The 19,550-nt window shown below is 30.8% G+C and overlaps 4 protein-coding genes and 1 pseudogene across 4 annotated transcripts; 4 read left to right on the forward strand and 1 right to left on the reverse strand.

Annotated features, from left to right (window-relative positions):
* The first annotated feature begins 6,211 nt into the window (after positions 1–6,211).
* Positions 6,212–7,261, forward strand: LOC124941397 (RNA polymerase II C-terminal domain phosphatase-like 4). The gene has a single exon (XM_047481750.1). It carries the CDS (start codon positions 6,212–6,214, stop codon positions 7,259–7,261), a length of 1,050 nt encoding a protein of 349 aa, XP_047337706.1.
* Positions 7,262–9,807: 2,546 nt separating this feature from the next.
* Positions 9,808–11,217, forward strand: LOC124918835 (probable tyrosine-protein phosphatase DSP4). Its single transcript, XM_047458893.1, has 5 exons — positions 9,808–10,084; positions 10,187–10,280; positions 10,639–10,696; positions 10,773–10,816; positions 10,899–11,217. Exons 1-5 carry the CDS (start codon positions 9,846–9,848, stop codon positions 11,085–11,087), a joined length of 624 nt encoding a protein of 207 aa, XP_047314849.1. The 5' UTR covers positions 9,808–9,845; the 3' UTR covers positions 11,088–11,217.
* LOC124918834 (protein trichome birefringence-like 3) lies at positions 11,126–14,054 on the reverse strand. Its single transcript, XM_047458892.1, has 6 exons — positions 13,098–14,054; positions 12,771–13,005; positions 12,497–12,668; positions 11,953–12,152; positions 11,690–11,848; positions 11,126–11,585 (listed from the first exon to the last, which is right to left on the reverse strand). Exons 1-6 carry the CDS (start codon positions 13,429–13,431, stop codon positions 11,252–11,254), a joined length of 1,434 nt encoding a protein of 477 aa, XP_047314848.1. The 5' UTR covers positions 13,432–14,054; the 3' UTR covers positions 11,126–11,251.
* A 75-nt stretch (positions 14,055–14,129) lies between these two features.
* On the forward strand, positions 14,130–17,370 carry LOC124918833 (cyprosin-like). The gene is made up of 13 exons (XM_047458891.1): positions 14,130–14,569; positions 14,683–15,064; positions 15,149–15,209; positions 15,289–15,383; positions 15,462–15,574; positions 15,639–15,807; positions 15,888–15,992; positions 16,082–16,195; positions 16,290–16,357; positions 16,434–16,599; positions 16,671–16,790; positions 16,879–16,967; positions 17,036–17,370. The coding sequence occupies exons 2-13, from the start codon at positions 14,693–14,695 to the stop codon at positions 17,154–17,156; spliced, it is 1,593 nt and encodes a 530-aa protein (XP_047314847.1). The 5' UTR covers positions 14,130–14,569; positions 14,683–14,692; the 3' UTR covers positions 17,157–17,370.
* A 260-nt stretch (positions 17,371–17,630) lies between these two features.
* On the forward strand, positions 17,631–18,669 carry LOC124941485 (annotated as a pseudogene).
* The last annotated feature ends 881 nt before the right edge of the window (positions 18,670–19,550 follow it).

The following is a 19,550-nucleotide window of genomic DNA, read 5'->3' on the forward strand; positions in this document are numbered from 1 at the left end:
TTTTATTATGTTAGTACGAGTTTATATAGAAGAAGATTAAACAATAAGAGCATACAAACATCATCATCTGCTTCAATTCAATCTTTCTCATGAAGAACGCGAGAAGATTGAGACGTGGAAGAATGCAATATGGTCAAAAGACGGATATGGAGACAACATAGGTTGGGATAGCTAGATTGTAGTCTTTGTTCATTTTAATATGTATTTTGTAATGTGATTTGACTGTCACCATTCAGAAACTTTTGGATCTTTTGTTTGTCAACTTACAATCAAAACTAGGGTTGGTCTAGTTTTGATTATTGACCCTTTCCACTTTTGGGTTTTTTAATAAAATGATGTTAAACTGTTTTCTAAAAAAAATATAAAATTAATTAAAAATTAAAATATAAAATATAAAAGACTTTAAAAATAAAAGAAAATTAATAAATAAATTATATAAAATTTATTTTAAAAATATTATAAAGGTTAAATATAAAATAATTTTAATAAAAACTATTATAGAATATATATATATATATATATATATATATATATATATTATGTAAAATTTTATATTTAAAGTGTAAATGTCATTAATTTGTAGGGTCGTTGGTCCATTATTAATATATAGGTATTTTTAATTGTAATTTTACAAAAATCCATTTGTAATTAGTTTAAAATCTTCTACCCAAATGAAATCTAATAACTTAGGGTAAAAGTTTAGAACATTCAACTCTTTTCTTTACAATTTTTTTTTAATGTAACTATAATAATAAATTTGTAAGTATGAAAATTTGACATACTCCTACTTATAATTTTAAAATAATATTTTGAATTTCTATATTCAAAATAATTTAAAGAGGGATTTAAGACCTAAATTAGAATTAATTATGATTAATTATTATGATAATTAAACTATAATTAAAAAAAATTCAAAAATAATTTGAGGTTAAAATATTGTATTTATTTTACCTAAATTAAACCAAAAAAGGAGTTGACATTATTTAATTTGGATTTTAAATATAAATTATGTTTAATTTATGATTTAAAACAATTAAATAAATACTCCAAAAATACCCAAAAATAAAAAATAAAAAAAACATAATTTTTATTATGTAGTTAATAATATTTTTTTGTGAAATTTTTATAAGAAAACGCAAAAAATAGATTAAAATTCGATTTCAAATAATTTTTTTATTAAAAATAAAATTGGTAATCTAGTGTAGCCGAAACTATGTTTAATTATTGCAGCCAGAATATCAGCCATCGGATCAGCGCTCAGGAGGACGCCACGCATCTGGATGTAATGAAACACACGCGCGCTTGGGTCCACATCAAATTAACTAACGAAACGTCAAGCCCGTTAGTTTAATCGCCCAAGCGCCAATGGAACGCGGACGAAACGCAACGGCGCGTTTTACCAAAGCAAAACAACGTCGTTTTGTTCGTATTCTTCGTGAATTGCAGTAGACTGTGATAAAGTCTGGCAATCTTCCAAAAGCTTTAACTTCTTCGTTAGTTGATTTTATCCTCCCATTTTTCTTTCCACTTGCTCGCCTAATCCTCGAAATAATTAACCCTATACCTAGGAATTCCACCTTAGCCTAGAACTAGGCTGCCACGATCAAGATAAATTAAGGATAAGAACTTCGATCATCAAATTGAAGTTGAATTCCTCCACCTTAACCGACCTAGTTGGGGTATAAATAATACTCCCCTACTATCATTCTACCAAATTATCAAACAATCAACACATATTACAACATAAATCAAAGAATTCGAATTTTGCCAAAAACTAGTTTTTGTGAAAACCATCTCCGGCGATCACATCTTTGATTCAGGCTTCTGGAAAACTTCCAACAACTTCTAGGAGTGTTCTCCAATTGTTGGTAAGTATCCAGAATCGTTGTAATTCGATTTGTGATTGAAAATTGGTTTTTACCAAGTTTGATTGGTTTGATCTATTCTAGGGCTCAATTGTGTGATTTCTTTGTTTATAATCAATCCTTAGATGTTATATGAACTTTCAGTTGAAAGAGATTTGATCAAATCAACCTTAAACGAAAAACGAAAAATTAGATTGAAATTCTGGATTTTTAAAATTCATCTTCTTGAGCTTTAATCTTGATTTTTTTTATTCAAATAGCTACGAAACATATTTGTAAACATGTTAGGATGATTTTCAAATTATTGTAACATCATCACGATCATGTTTGATCAAACTGCAATTTTGAAAAAAAATGAATTTGAATTTCATCTTAAAAAATTGTTATAAAGTTTGAATGATGTTCTTGTTTTGGTTGTGTTCAACTATGTTCATCATTTCAAAACTAATGGAATAAGAATTAGGCATTTAAATGACCTAATTCAAAATATCCCTATTTTTTTTTACCTAAAAACGATTTTTAGAAATTGATTTTTGTAAAAATCGATTGATCGTGATTAGGGTTAAAACTTTTTCTCCCCATAATCATATGAATCATCTACAACTTATATATCGTGATTCCATGATCTATATCAAAAGTTATAGCTTCTGTAATTCTCGACCAACTCAAGAACACTCGGTCCTCGACAACCGAGTCATTTAGGACTAGGACTGAGGATCTTCGGTTCGAACTGAGCCCTAAGACCAATGTTCATGAGTAAGGACTGAGCCCTAGGACCGATGTTCTTGAGTTAGGATTGATACTTAAGTTCGATGTTCTTGAGCAAATGATCAATGAATCCGATCGAGGTTTCTAACCTCGGACCGAGAGGTTTGACATGGGATCGAGCCTCCCAAGTCCTACGACTATGAAAGCTAGTCCTGTGACCGAGCCTCCTAGACCTAGGACCGAACAATCTAAGTTCTGGGAGTGAGTCTCCCAAACCTATGACCGAGTAGTCCGAGTTCGAGACTAAGCCTCTCGAACACAAGACTGAGCATCGGACCCTTCACATATGCTCCCGAGCCCTGATATAGACCTACCCGGTCTAGACCGGGCATATTCGAGCCTAGATCAACAAAACCGAACCCAGACCCTAGGACTCCGGTCCTAGGCCCGTGTGGTTTCACTTTTCAAAATCCAAAATTATTTTTATAATTTTAGAACCCCAATTCATTTTCAAATAATCCCGAAATGTTAGAAATTATATTTCAAATATTTTTGGGATATTTTTTAAACCCCGTTTGTAATTTATTTTTAATTTCTAACACTTTTTTGATATTTTCGGGGTTGTTACTTAGTTTAATATCAACGCAGTCGTAGGTACGCCCTTTTAAATAATTTCTTACAATTATTTATGTAATCTAAACATATCCTTGTTTAGGACACCCGTATTACTAATTAAAGGAAATAAATGTTATAAACAAATTTTGTAATAGCCTGACTTTTGTTTAAAAAATAAAAACTGTCAATAGGTGGGCGCAGAGGACATAACGCGAAATTCTTTCTCGAGTGTAACCAAAAGTAGACCCATTATAGAAACTCTGGTATAAATACATTTACACATGTACCATTTTATTGATTTTTCTAAAAATAAATTATTTGGCGATTTTCAAATAAATAATCTTTTAAATTAATTATATTTAATTAATTTAAATCGGGTTCTAATCAAATTGTTATTTGATTCCCAAATTATTAAAATTTGAATAAAAATTAATTATTTTTATAATTAATTTCTAAAGCTCCTAGGTATTATTTTAAATAATTTTAAAATAAACCAAAGTTGAAATGTATCGAATTTCGAGTCACCTTACGATCTTTTCCGTATTGCAACGCGTAACCCGACAGGTTAAGATGCGGTAGGGAACCATTCCTGGAGTTACAAAATTGATATAAGATGTTTATATCTTATTATTTATTAAATTATAAAATACTTAAATAATTTTTATATTTAAAATAATTATGACTTAAACAATAATATTATTTTATATTTTTAATTAAATATATTATTAATAAAAAATATTAATATTAATTATATTACAAAATACTATATTAATTTATCTCTAATCAATCTCAACAATATCAGTAATAATAATTACAAAATAATATAAATAATTTCTCACTAATCAATTCAAACAAATATTGATGATAATGATTATAAAATAATAATAATAATAATAATAATAATAAAATAATAATAATTTCTCTCTATTCTAATAAAACAATATCAATAATAATGATAAAACTCTCATAATATACTTCTATCCATCTATATTCTCGTTGTCCTAATTTTTTCAATCTCATTCATATTACTTATTTGAATCAATTACTTTTTTTTTTTTGTTTATATTTCGTTAATTTTATATACACTTTGAATAAAAACAAAAAAAAAAAATCCAATTTTCTTCTATTTAGTTGTTAATACTATTTTATTTGAAGTTAGCTCTCTATACTATCATTTTAATATTGTTTAAGTTTGTGATTTTTTTATTGATAATAAAAAAGAATTATATTTATATTTATAGTACAATAAAAAATCATTAAAAGAAAGATAAAATATTTTTTTTTAGAAAGTTAACAAGACTCAACTTGATCGTTCTTAATATGAATAAATTAGTGACTTTTAATTACTTTAAACATGATTTTTTATTTTTACAATTAAAGGGTTAAAAAAAATAATAATGAATTAAAATAAAAAAATTAAGAAAAGGAGAATGCACATGGTAGGAAATAGAAAAGTTAAGAACAAATTTAAAATAGTTACTATTTTGAGACTCAAATTTTGGTTATTTGTTACCTATGGTATTATGACTTTAAATTATGATATATGAGGGTTTAATTATCATAATTTTAAATATTTAAGATTTTTTTTATAGACTAATGGATTTAGAATTTTAATATATAATTTCATTTTTTTTAATTAATTTATTATATTTGTACAAATAAAATATAATTCTACTTTTTTATTTTTTCAATTATCTCCACAATTACACAATTCAAAGTTCGATATTGGAGATTTGTCAAAGATGAAACATTGCATATGAGTGACTTCTGATTTTAAGGCGTTCTAAACTTCGTTATTTGTGTCATTCACTTTATTTTGATTGGGATTTTTTTCAATCTAGTTGGTTAATTCATTTTTGGTAAAGACTTGTTTTAAATCCTAAACTTTTATAATCATTTACTTTTCTTGGGTCTTTTTATTTAATGACATTATGGCATTTTCTCAAACAAAAAAATCTCAATTTTCTTTTAATAAAAACTACATAATTTAGAGCCTCAAATAATAATAAGAAAAACCTTTTCTGAAAACTTCTTGAGTAACCTTAAAATCTTAATATAAAAAAAATAATTAGTTGTTGAATGCCCTAACTACCACATAATTTGAATTAATATTTATTTAAGAATATTGTTAGAAATTATTATGAATTTTGTTATTAAATATTAGAATTAGGATAATTAGTTATAAGTTTAGAACTTTATATTATTTATAATAAAATTTGTATATATATAAATAAATAAATAGGTATTAGTTATTCTTTTAATTTATAACAAAAAAAAATATGATAACATTATATTTTACAATAGCTTAATCAATTACTCTATTCTAATTTATTTTTATCTAAATATATACTAATAAAAAGGTGTATTTCATTAAAAGTAAAATATTTCTTAAACAAGAATTCTATCAATAAAAAAATTCAAATTAATATATATATCTTACAAATCAAAAAATTCAAATTTTAGACTCTGAATAGCCATCTCTTTTCTATTATATTAAAAAGTCAAAATTTGATTCTAAATAAATGAAATTAGTTTTTTAATTTTGAAGTGATTTTTTCACTAATATCATGCACTATTTTGTCCTATTAATTTAATGATTTGAATTCATCTATATTTTTGCGTTGTTTTAGTGAATATTTTCATTAATTAATTTTAATTTTATTTAGTTATAAACAAACAATTCATTTTATTATGTAAATAAAATTAAAATTCATTTTATTAATTAAATAAAATTAAGATTAATTAATGTATAAATCACTTTCTAGATATTTACTAAGTCAGTCCAAAAATATAGATTAAATATATAAACTTAAATCTAATATTATTTTAAATGGTTAGTTTTGTTTTTTAATTAATATATTTTTAGCTATAATTTATCTTTTTTTTTTCTTTTTTTTTTTTATAAACTTGACTTGGCTTATAACTTACAAGAGACTTCAATAATATTTACTTAATTAGTTTACGTCCTCATGAGTTGTGATTATTGAGAATCATCTACCTATTTCTTTTCATACTCCTTAACGATGACCTCGACTTCGACTGTTCATGATGATCATCCACCTATTCCGTTTTCTACTCCTACAATAATGATCGATCAGTCAGCGGCGCCCTTAGTTTTGGCGACAAAAGATCATACACCACTGAGAGATCTCAAAAAACGCATAAACAAGTCGACTAGGGCTTTGAAAAGACGCCACTTTGATAATCAATTGAAGGAATCATGCGATCATCGAGCCAACGTGGGAGGCCTCTGTTTCGTTTGCGGTTGTAAACTTTCTTCTAATTCATCAGCAATGACTACATGCGTCGAAGAAAGGATACAACTTAAATATGTGCTGGACGATTTCTCTCTAACTAAGAAGGAGTTTTTCCTTTTCCGTTGCACTAATTATCGGACAAACCTCGTCGAAAAGAAGAAGCTTTCTCTCATCCTAGATCTCGACAAAACTTTAATTCATTCAATCTCATTCGATAATTTCTTAAAGGAAGACCATACTAGGGACTCCGAATCCCTCAAAGAAAAAGGAATCGTTACTTTGAAGAAGATGAAGATCGTAACCAAGATAAGACCATTCGCGGCCTCATTCTTAAAAAAAGTGAGTAAGTTGTTCGAGCTTTATATTTACACGTTGGGAAATCAACAGTACGCAAATGCCTTTGCAAATTTGTTTGATTGGGATGAGGCTCTTTTCGATTGGAGGGTTATTTCGAGAGAGGACTGCACAACCAAAGGCGAGAAGAATCTTGACGTCGTGCTCGGAGGAGAAGAGAAGGCAGTGGTGATTGTGGACGACAAAGAATCTGTTTGGCCTAAACATAAAGATAATGTGTTACAAATTAAACCTTTTTATTATTGGCAAAAGAGTTGGAAAAAGACCGAGTCAACGGAAAACTCCATTAATTACGTTAATGGTGACGACGAGGAGTTGGTGATTATGTTGTCAACGCTAAAGAGACTTCATAGAAAGTTCTTCGATTGTGAGAGGATTTATATTCATGAGAATGATGTTAGGTACTTTGTGAATCGTGCTAGAGTGTTTTACTTAAATTCTGAAAGAAAGAAAATTAACTAAACTAGGAAAATTTTCTATAACTCACTCATTTTACATTTTATACACTTTGATAAAACAACTTATTTTCTCACATGTTTCATCACATATTTTTTCCCAATGAATCTCTCATTTTGTGACTTTACACTTTCACTTTGTCAATCAAATATTTGATTCATATTTTTTTAATAATTAACGTCGTGACCTCACACTTTGGTCTATTATCTCTCCACAAACCACATCTCAATCACATTTGGTTAAAGACATTTGTTTTGTTAGGTTGCAAGTTCGAAACCTACAAATAACATTTTTAAATTTATTTTTAACCGTTTTAAGTTTATGGGCTGGTCAACACACAATCCTACCAAAGTATCAATTTACTTTCACATAAATATCCAAATTAACCATGGCTCTCGACCCGGCAATCCAGACATTTTAAAAATTAAGAATCATTATATATATATTCTTAAATCTTTTTACTTTAAAATAAATTTTTAATTTTTTGAAATGAAATGAAAGAAAATTAATTAAAAGTTTGTTCATCTTTAATTAAAAATGGAAAAAATTACTTGATTATTGTATATAATTATAAAAAGTTAGGGGGTGATTGGTTCAAATAAAGGAGTAAGAATAGAATTGAGATTGATAGATGTGTGGAATGAGAATGAATATTATTGATAGAAGTGTTTGGTTAAGAGTTTTAATCATTCTCATTACCATTGATAACGTTTGAATTTATAAGAGAAGTTATAAATATAATTTTGTTATTAAAATTATGATTAATTTTAATTTTATTTTATTAAATTAAAAATATAAAATATTATTACTTTTATAATATAATTGTTTAAAATATATAAAATATTTAAGTGACATAATTTAATAAAATATAAACATCTAATATTTTTTCAAAATAAAAATACTTATAAAAAAAAAATATTGAATGTTTCAATTTTTTACTAATTATAAATAAATAATTATCTATTAAATATAAATAATATAAGACAAAGTCTTTCAAATATTATATACTTTAAATTAAATATAATATTTTATTTAATAATATATTATAACATGATATAATTTTTTTAATAATAATTTTTATTAAAATATTTCATATTTAATTTTTTAATATTTGTTTATATAAAATTATTATTTTATTTTTAGTTTTATATTTTAATTAATTTATTTTAATTTTATTATTAATATATAATATTTAAAATTAATTATATAAAATTAATTTATTATTATTAATTATTGTAATTATTACTAAAATTTTATTTTAAATGATTCCTTAATATTATTTAAATAATTGAAATTATTTATTTATAAATAAAATTTATTATTATATTAATTATAAAATAATATATAATATAATTATAAAATATATATAATATTATAATTATAATTATAATTATAAGAGAGAGAAGATAATGAGAGAGAAAATGTATCGCTACTGACGGAATGAGATTCATTCATCCCAATTTAGAGAGGATGAGATGATTCCTGAGTATTCGGGAATCAAATTAATATCCTGGAATCAAAACCACCAACCAAACATTTCGAAATCAAAACCACCAACCAAACATCTCATTTCATTCTCTTTCCCATTATTGAGTACAAAAACCACGTATCAAGCATGCCTTTAAATGTATCTTTCATAATGTTTGATTCAATTTTAATTTTTATTTCATTGTTAATTTTTTTTTCCTTGAAATTTATATATTGTGACTTAAATCATAGACCTAATATTTATTTTGACGACTAAGCTTTCTTATTATTGAATCCAAAATATCTTAATTATCTCTATCTTAAATTTTATTTCAAAAACTTCTACTCAAAAACTTCTTCCAAGATTAATTCATTATTTCAAAATAATTCAAACTCAAATAAAATATTTTTATTTAATTTAATTTAAAAAATTATTATTTCTTATATATATTAGTAATTAATCTAAATTATTTATTTTGTCATTCAATAAAATTTTAAATTTATTTTACAAAATAACTAAAAATCAAACAAATTTATAAAATTTCTTAATTTATGTAACTCATAAGTAATTTTAGATGTATTAAAATATAAAATTTTGATCATTAAGATGATTATTTTTATAAAATATTAATATAAAATAAATTAAAACATTTTCATTTAATAAATTTAATAAATGACAACTTTTCACTAGGGAGGAGCAAATCATTAAATTTATATTATTGAATTTGGATGGATTACGGTGAATAATCTAATTTAACATTTTTTATATAATTATTTAATAATTTTATTTTATTTATTTTTTTAACTACTTACTTATAAAAAATAATTATAATTACTTTTTTAATAATATATTATCTATCCAATAGTATTTAATTTTTCTATAAACAACTAATTTTAAATATTTTAATTGATTAATTCAAATTTTATAATCTTTAAAAAAAATTAATAATAAAAAAATTATTCACAAAAAAGAGTAATATATATATATATATATATATATAAGTGAAATAATAATAATAATATATTATGTTTAGATTTTAGATAATTCTAATCTGATTCGAATTAGCATTTCGGATTAATTCGTTTCATGTGACCGCTTTTTTCTTCAAAAAGTGATTACAAAATGGACGACGATGGTGCCGTCTGCAGGACCACCATAGAAGTAGAAGCGGTGGTGGTGGAGCGGCCGATCATGTCATATTTGAAGCTCTCGCCTGACATGGATGATTGCGATCCTAACGGAGAAGACTTGTTTGTTCCTCCTCTGAACTTCGCCATGGTTGATAACGGTATTTACAGGTCTGGTTTCCCGGATATCGCCAACTTCGCATTCTTACAATCATTAGGTCTCCGTTCTATCATGTAAGCCTTCGTTTATACTTTATAGTACTATTCATATACGTTTGTCTATAATAGAGTCGAGTAGAGAGTGAATGCGCAAATTTAGGGGATTTTTTCGTGCAGATACTTGTGTCAGGAACCGTATCCGGAGGCAAATTCTCAGTTTGTCAAGTCTAACGGAATTCAGCTGTTTCAATTCGGGATTGAGAGCTGTAAGGTGCGACCATTTATTCATTTGTTGAAGTTTGTTTGTTAACTCTAATTGGCTTAGTGCGACGTGAATGATCAATTGCTTGATGTATTCTTTTGTCTGATCAGATATCTACAGTTTCTATGAAAATTCACTTATTCTATTTCATATTTTAAGCCTTGGATAGGATTTATTACTTGCTCCAGGAGTTGTGTGTTTAAAACCTTGATCTTATTGTCTTGTTAACGCTCCTTTCTCGAGCAAGACAGATGATTGGTAGAGTTATGGTTCTTGAACCCTTTCATTGTGTAGTTAGGTCAACCACTTTTGTTCTGTGTTTGTGGACCTTCTGAATTTCCTTAATGCTCCTCTTGATAATGTGCAGGAACCTTTTGTGAATATACCGGAAGATATTATTAGGGAAGCTCTGAACTTTGTGATTGGTAATGATTAGAGAATATGACCTTTTTTTAGAAAATAATTAACAACTTACCTACTATGAACACCTGTCTTAAGCAGATGCCAAGAATCATCCAGTTTTGATCCATTGCAAACGAGGAAAGGTGAGTTCATGTTTGTTTCATTTCCTTTTAAGCAAATCTTGGTTTTCAGTTTCAGGCAAGTATTGTTCTTCTTATTTTTCAGCACCGAACCGGTTGTTTAGTTGGGTGTTTAAGAAAATTGCAAAGGTGGTGCTTATCTTCTGTCTTTGATGAGTACCAGCGCTTTGCAGCTGCTAAAACTAGAATTTCAGATCAGAGGTTCATGGAGTTGTTTGATGTTTCTAGCTTCAAGCACTCGTCATTATCTTTTTCGTTCCTGAAGAGGCATTAATTAGATGATCATTTCCTGGAATCAAATTTTGTTTTTGGCTCTTGGAATACAATTTAGCAAAAACTAGATGTAATGAAATTTGACATCTTGCAGTAATAATAATGCATATACATTTAGAGCTCAAACTTCATTTCTTTGTTGTTTGTTGTTCTCATTTCTTCTTTTTACAAGTGTGCTAAAAGTATTTGATTCCAAGTATCAGGAACACCAGGTAAGCACCAGTGAATGCAGTCTGCATAGTGAAGTGGATCGGCTTTCTGCTCCTCCGTCAACAACTTACCTCCCAACTCACCGTAGAGCGATGAATGAGCGTCGATTCTGTACTCCGATAGTTGTGTTATGTTGATCATAGTGATGGGCACTTTCATCTTCTCCACTATGCCTGTCACTACACTCATCATGTCCTTATTAGAACCTGTTCCCCAATGCCCTTTCTTCGTAATTGGCCTAGTCTCGTTAAAACATTTAGTCCCGTTTTTCCTGTTCCAATCCTCGCTTCTGTATTAAGAGGTCATCAGCGAGTATATCAATTGTTTGTTGGGTTTTAAGTAATACTACAATCTTAATGAAGAACTACAATTAGACTTAGATTGATGGACAACCTCGTGTGCGTAGGTGACATGGTGGTGAAGAACACACGAGTCTTGTTTGGGTTGATATTTGAGTCAACCCAATTTGCCCAAGTCTTTAATCCTATTTTATAACCAACCATTGTGTCCAATTCTTCAGTTCCGTCGTCGCCATTAGCAAATGAACCCCATCTGCGTCCAGTTGAAAGAAAGCCTTGATTTCTGTCCTAAATATAGTTTCCAAAAGTTTCTGTATTTTCAAATGTGGCCGATATTGACAACCATGGGATACTTACAATGCTCTCACCCTGAGGCTGCTCATCCACCAAACATATGTATTAAATGCAAGAATATCCACGCCTACCCAATACTTAGCATGCTTCTCAACTGAATCCACCTTTAATATCCTCTTCTTTGGATCTACTATAATGGGGTTGTCTGAATTTGACACTATTAAGAATGGCGCCCAGTAGAACTCGACCGTGGCATTGTATTCCTGTCAAGGGGGAAAATCAAAAGAGAAATAGAAACCAATGATTAGATAAGATATGGGGGCATTGACTTCTTTTTGGAAATGAGGCTGTATCTGAATCTAGGTTTCAATGAAAAACCGTCAATGAATTCGGGATACAATCGAGATATATTTGGTATTAGGATATTTGGCTAGCTATCAACTGCCGATTGTCCTGAATAAGACAAATCTCTTAGCTAGTCTTGAACTTGAGAGGTGATGTCTCAAGTTTGATTCTCATCGAAAACCAAGCTTGGCGTGAGGAAAAATAGGGAAAAGGATATCAATTCATGTACCTGTTTTCAAGACACTCAATATGACATATATACCTTTGCCGTGAAGACAGAATGAGTGCGGCCTCGTTTCATGGACTTCAGGTCATCTGGGATGATGGATTGAACAAGACAGACAAATGACTCCCACTGATTTCTTTGCAGAGAATCACCCACAAACATTAGCCTCTTCCCTCGGAGTTTCTCTAGTGCATGCTTTGGACTAAACCTAAAGAGACAACAAACAGATACTATATCAGGATTTAAAAAATGTTATGCACATCAAGAACATGATCAAATTGTTGGGCAGGGAATATCAATCATAATAAACCTGGGCAAGATACAGTCATCAGGTTGCCATTCCCAGTGGCGATAATCTGAATCTGGTCTTCCATTTATAACACAAGAGAATTGCCTATCGATATATGGGCATGTGGTGTCCGAATATAATGGCTTGAATGTACTATTGAACACCCATTTCCCATGAGCAATGCTGCATTCATTAGGGTCAAATTCAAACCTGTCATCTATTTCCGGGTTCACGATATCATCTTCAGTAGTCTCACCTGATTATTTCACAAATTGACAGAGATTCAAGAAGTCGCAATGCAATAAAATTGATTTAGTTGATATCTGTTGTTTGATGGCAACTACTTACCATCTCTTACTGCAGCTGTAATTCTCTTGGAACAAGATTTGAACGTGAAAATAGCGCCAGAAGCAAGACTGATTCTTTCATTGTACAGAAGAACCATAACAGCAAAAGTGCAGATCAGAAGAACAACAACGGGGAGAGGTAACCTCCATTGAAGAGCTTTTATTGTGCCCATATACAGGAAGATGATGATATTGAGAAAAAAGGAAAATTGTTCCACCAGAGACAAGGCAAGTTCTTCTCTGCTGCAACTGAATGATGAGACATTCTGGGTTATTCTTATTTGGTTGTCTTCTTGAGTAGGAGTGAAGCCTAAGTTATGTAATTGTAGGGTCATAACTCATAACTCCACATTGGAAAAGTATAAAGGTTGGAAGTTGAAAGTAATTATTAAGTTGAAAAGCCGACATTCTTGGCCTGCCCTTAAGTTTCTTTCTATATTTCTCCATCCATATGATATGATAGTGGGAGGTTTGAGACAATTGATGGTATACCCATCTTTGCATTTGTTTTATCCAAGTGGTATTTAATTAGGTGGGATTAGACAGTTTATCAATGAAACTCTCTCTTTCTTCTCGTATGGCTTGCAGATACAGGTAGCTGAAACATAAAAGTAATGGAAGAACCTTTTTTAACAGATCAAATACATCAATCATGATTCACGTGATACAATGGAATGAGCCGTTGATTTCAGAAATTTAAGGTCTGGAATTTCTCTATTGGCGGTTGGGTGTGGGATCCCCATCCGCCGCAGAGGCTGAAAGAAAGCAAAAGGAAAGAGACGATGGACCAACCAAAACCAATCAGTGGAAGAAATGAAGCCTTTCAACAACATTAACAGCTCTGATATATGTCAATAGAAGATAGAGAGACTCCTAATTTCATCAATAGGAGTCTGAATTTGATGGATGAATGATGATTGCGTAATAAAAACGGGATTACATCGACCACCACCGGAAACCTCTCCTCCTGTGGTTAAAAACGAAGCCACCCCTGTTGGGACCATGGTCCATGGCCAAGGACAATGTTAGAGAGAGAGAGAGAGTTTTCCCAAGAATCATCGATCCATTAGATCAACTTTTAATCGGAGAATGATCCCGTTGTTCACTGTAGAGTAAAAGCTGAATAACGTGGATTGGTTTAACTGTTGTCCTTTTACTTAATTAGTTAATCGAAAATTCCTCTCCTCGCTTTCCTGAACCAGAAACAGAGACAAACAAATGAAACCCAATAATCATATGCTTGCATGAAGACAAACTTTGTGGAATAGATATGATTTGGACTCCCACATTTGCACTGTAAGAGATGTGTTTCCATGAAGTTTCCTCACAGTAGCATGAATTGGATTTATCATTCATGACTTTATAAAAAACACCATATCCATCTTCATTCTCAAGTATCAGGGGGACGAGAAAGGCTGAGTTTTGCTTGTAGACCTCATTTTTAGCTTGCAATCTATCCCATTGACGAGCAAAGTAAATATTATATTACCAGTCTTTATCATGATGGCATTTTCGTTGATTTCTTAGATTTTTTTTTTTGCATTACAAACCCAATAACAATAATTGGTTTATTAATGATTCCACAGGTTTGACAACATGGGTGTTAAGTTTAAGGTCACTCCGCTGTTAATGCTGTTGTGCTTCCTTGCACAAGCTTCGTCTGGCCTTTCATCATCATCGAATGATGGGTTGTTCAGAATAAGGCTAAAGAAGAGGAAGCTGGACATGATTGACATTAGAAAAGGGAAAGCCTACAGGGCTTCATTAATGATGAACTATAGCATGGCTGGTCATAACAACAACACCAACATCACAGATCCTGATGCTGGCATTGTCTCGCTAAAGAACTACATGGATGCTCAGTATTTTGGTGTCATAGCCATTGGTACACCTTTCCAAGAATTCAATGTCATTTTTGACACTGGAAGTTCTAATCTTTGGGTTCCTTCTTCCAAGTGCTACTTCTCTGTCAGTTCCTCTCTTCATCTTCTTCCATATTTTCCCTCCATCTTTCAATTTTCTTTTGGGTTGCTAATGGAATGGATGTTGCAGGTGGCTTGCTATTTCCATCCCAAATACAGATCAAGCCAGTCGAGCACTTACTGCAAAAATGGTACTGTTTATTTCTTATATTCACGTGAATTCCAACCGCGACAATCATCTGTTGATTTCAATTGTAAAAAATGCCACAGGAAAATCAGCTGAAATTCATTATGGAACTGGAGCTATATCAGGGTTCTTCAGCAAAGACTATGTCACTATTGGGGGCCTCATTGTTAGGAACCAGGTAAAAATCCAAAGAAACAAACAAAAAAAGGAAGTTTCCTTTTGTTACTTACTATGTTATCTGTTTTTGTCTTTATAGGACTTCATTGAGGCAACTAAGGAGCCTAGTGTCACTTTCCTGGCTGCAAAGTTTGATGGCATTCTTGGACTCGGATTTCAAGAGATCTCTGTCGGGAACGCTGTTCCTGTTTGGTACGCTACTCAATGAATAATCTTATCTCGATTCGAAGATGTTTTTCTAATTCGATTAATATAGGTACAACATGGTTAATCAGAGCGTGGTCAAAGAACCCGTCTTTTCGTTTTGGTTTAACCGCAATGCTGGAGATATCCAAGGAGGTGAAGTTGTGTTTGGTGGAATGGATACTAGTCATTTTGTCGGTAATCATACTTATGTCCCCGTGACAGAGAAAGGCTATTGGCAGGTCGGATTCATTCAAAAGATGTGTTATAATATTAATTGGTTCCGTTTTCCTGAACTTTGTTCTTCTTTTTATCTCTGCAGTTTGATATGGACGATGTTCAAATCAATGGGAAATCAACAGGTTTCTGCTTGGGTGGCTGTCCGACCATTGCTGATTCTGGCACTTCGTTATTGGCAGGACCTTCGGTATTTAATCACCCTTGTAGCTAAATTAAAGTTTATTTTTTATTTTACAGGTAATCTTGACTGGTTCTGATTTGTGTACTCCAAAACAGCGTGTAGTAGCAGACCTGAATCGGGCAATTGGAGCCACAGGAGTTGTGGGCCTCGTATGCAAGTCGGTGGTTACTCAATATGGAATGACTATTCTGGACATGCTGAAACAAAAGGCACTAATACAAATCATTCCTCCTTGAATGTGTATTAGTCAAGTCATATATTTTTCTTTATTATTAGTTAATCCATTTTATTGTCTGTCATTAGGTTGATCCTCAAAAGATTTGCCCTCAAATTGGCTTATGCACCTCTCTATCTGGCAATGAGGATGACAGGTGAATTATATAATGAACTGACGAATTTGTAAATGATAATTGGTTCTGGGTGTTTAATTTGTTATGAACACTACAGCATTCGGATTAAGATGGTGGGTGAGTTGGAGAAGGAAGAATCAACGACGACTCCGGGTGGGAACAGCAACCTCATGTGTACGGCTTGTCAAATGATTGTTGTGTTTATTCAGAATCATATGAGGCAAAATGAGACCGAGGATCAAATCCTAAACTTCATTAACCAGGTGCCATATATAAAAGTAAACATTTAGTTGGAATTAATTGTGTTTTTGGAACTAATCCCAATTAATTGCAGTTCTGTGAGAGATTGCCGAATCCAATGGGTGAATCTGCTGTTGATTGTGATTCTCTCTCGAGCATGCCTAATGTCACACTGACCATTGGTGGCAGAGACTTTGATCTTTCTCCTCACCAGGTTATGCTCTACTATTCAATTAAACAGCTTCTTCAGATATATTTTTTTGTGTTTCCTAACTCGGAATGTTGGTCGGGTTGGTATTCAGTATATCCTGAAAGTTGGCGAGGGAGTTGCACAACAATGCATAAGCGGATTTACAGCGTTTGATGTGCCTCCCCCTCGGGGACCTCTCTGGTAGTTCTCTGTTTCTCGTTGAAACAAATTGTTAAAAAAAACGGTTTTAATTTGTTTGATGGTGGCAGGATTCTGGGAGATATTTTCATGGGGCAATACCACACGGTTTTTGACTATGGGAAAATGAGAATTGGATTTGCTGAAGCTGTGGGAGTGAATGGAGAAGAAGATGAAGATCTTAATTCCTAGTCAATATATTGTGTTAAGGTTTGGAAACACCATTTTGCAATAAACTCTTGTAAAATATTTATGTTTTTAATTTATGTTTGAATTGGGGGATAGTCTTCTTTTGCAAGGAGTTTAAAGTACTCTTTACATTGCAAGCAAAGTTGTAACCTTTTTGATAGTGTGTCAGTGTCTTAAAAATGCTGACTTAATTTAAAGAAATATATCTTCTTGTTGTATAGCCCTTGCATTTTCTTCTTGATCCAAACAAAGAAAACGTCATTCTTTTTAAAGTACCTCATCGCGGAACTAAGATTTGAAATTTAATAGGACCATATTAGAACGTGAACATACTGTGATGGAAATGATCTTTGGACTATATTAGAACATAAACATAGGATTAGAAGAGAGGGTTATTATTAAATGACGGAATTAATTATTTACAAAATTGACCTTTTGCTCCTAAATAAAGAACAAATTACACTACTTAATAACTTAATGAGTCGTCTCTGCTATTGTCGGACGTCTGCTTCTTCGTCTGCTATCCCTCCCGACGACTGTAGCATCTACGCCGAGCTGTATCCCCCGACTTCATCAAACTAGATTTTCAACAAACGCCAATGGGTAAGTTTGATATTGATTGGTTATAGCTGAAAACAATTGTTATTAATCAATTGGAATCGCAAAATGCATCTTGCCCCGACACAAATTGCATCTTGCCCCGACGCAAACTACACTTCACGCCAACGATTTGCCCATCAATGACTGCAGGACCAAAATATCCATTCTCTAGCCCTTCTCCTTAACTATTACTACACATTTAAGTTCATTTGAGTTTTTCAATGTTTCTTAAATTTGATGTAGTTGTTTGACTTGAAATGGAGGTTAATTGGATAAAAAATACATTAGGGTGTGAATATATAATGATTTGTTTTAAAAAAATGGTATTTTGGTTGATGAGTAAGTTTTTGATTGGATAAGTATGAGTATAGATGGGCTGATGGAGTGACCATAAAGAAACCGATAGAGGTGTCGGCTCCAAAGTATGTGGAGTATTTGATGGACTAGATTGAAACTCAACTCGATGGATCCATTTTCCCTCAAAAAATAGGTACATATATTTAAGCTAAACCAAAATATGAGTTTGGATGGGAAGCATGTTGGTTTTCTTATGATCTTTTTATATATTGTGTGTGAATTGTAGAAGCTCCATTTCCAGGGAACTTCCAAGATTTAGTTAAGACAATATTCAAAAGATTATTTAGAGTCTATGCTCATATTTATCACTCACATTTCCCGAAGATTGTGAGTTTGAAGGAAGAAGTCAATCTGAACACTAACTTTAAGCATTTTGTTCTTTTCACATGGGTAAGTTTTATATATTTCTAATAGATAACCAAGGAATTCATATGATTATTTGAAGGAAGAAGATCATCTAAACAGTTTCTTAACTCGTGTATGCCAGGAATTTCGGTTGATCGATAAGGAAGAACTTACACATCTATATGAACTAGTTGAATCCATCTTGCAGATATAGATGAAAGTATTTATAAAACTTCTTCAATCTTGTTTTCATTTTGGCTTGCATTTCTGACAAAGGCTCTTCTAGTTCTCTTATTTCTTCCTTGTGAGTTTTGGAATTCTTTATTTTTAGGATAAATCATTTTTTACTAGTTTGGGGTGTTATTAAAGTTAATTTAGCAATGATATTCTTGATTAATGATTCTTTTACTTTCCCCTTTCATATCATTTACAAATTAAGGGTTTGTTTGATGTTGGTTAATTAGATTAAATCTAAATAAAAAATCTCCAAATAACTTGAATCTAATAGGAAAAAGGAATTTGGACATAAGCTTTATTATTAATAAGAGAAACATGTTTTCTCATACAATACAAATTAACCAAAAAGGGAAGAAGTTATAAATATAACAATGAACAATTATAAGCAAATGGTTTGTCTATGACTCTAACTTTCTTCTATAAAATAATACAAATTCAAAGTATAATCCCATCTATAAGTTTCTTTTATGTATTCATTGAATAAAATGCAAAAATTAGAAACCATATTGAATTCCAGTATCAATCAATATATGGCTCAAGTCTCCAACTTCTTCTATCTGTTTTGAATACTTTAGTGCTCGATAGTTTGAATAACATCGGAGCTTTTGTATGGAGTCCGGGAGTCCATTGTTGGCAAGTCGAGAATCCGTGTGAGTAAAATCATGAAAAGATTACAAAAAAATAAACCTTTCATCAGCCCAATATGATGTATGATCTAGAGAAGGAAGGACAATGGTTGCCTTCATGATTTTAGCTACAGCAACCATATCACATATATGCATTCTAAAATTGTTTGGTTATCAGTTTTGGAGTAGACATTATCAAATAAAACAAATATATTATCAAAGAACAAGACAT

The sequence above is a fragment of the Impatiens glandulifera genome, chromosome 1 (genome assembly GCF_907164915.1).
Source record: "Impatiens glandulifera chromosome 1, dImpGla2.1, whole genome shotgun sequence".
Classification (NCBI taxonomy): Eukaryota; Viridiplantae; Streptophyta; class Magnoliopsida; order Ericales; family Balsaminaceae; genus Impatiens; species Impatiens glandulifera.

Coding starts and splice junctions, on each gene's coding strand:
- LOC124941397 (XM_047481750.1), top strand. CDS start 6,212: ATGACCTCGACTTCGACTGTTCATGATGATCATCCACCTATTCCGTTT.
- LOC124918835 (XM_047458893.1), top strand. CDS start 9,846: ATGGACGACGATGGTGCCGTCTGCAGGACCACCATAGAAGTAGAAGCG. Junction 10,281..10,638: donor TCGGGATTGAGAGCTGTAAG/GTGCGACCATTT, acceptor GATAATGTGCAG/GAACCTTTTGTGAATATACC. Junction 10,817..10,898: donor TCCATTGCAAACGAGGAAAG/GTGAGTTCATGT, acceptor CTTATTTTTCAG/CACCGAACCGGTTGTTTAGT.
- LOC124918834 (XM_047458892.1), bottom strand. CDS start 13,431: ATGACCCTACAATTACATAACTTAGGCTTCACTCCTACTCAAGAAGAC. Junction 12,153..12,496: donor ATTCTGTCTTCACGGCAAAG/GTATATATGTCA, acceptor CCCCCTTGACAG/GAATACAATGCCACGGTCGA. Junction 11,586..11,689: donor ATGTCACCTACGCACACGAG/GTTGTCCATCAA, acceptor CTCTTAATACAG/AAGCGAGGATTGGAACAGGA.
- LOC124918833 (XM_047458891.1), top strand. CDS start 14,693: ATGGGTGTTAAGTTTAAGGTCACTCCGCTGTTAATGCTGTTGTGCTTC. Junction 15,065..15,148: donor CTTCCAAGTGCTACTTCTCT/GTCAGTTCCTCT, acceptor TGGATGTTGCAG/GTGGCTTGCTATTTCCATCC. Junction 15,808..15,887: donor CAGAGAAAGGCTATTGGCAG/GTCGGATTCATT, acceptor TTATCTCTGCAG/TTTGATATGGACGATGTTCA.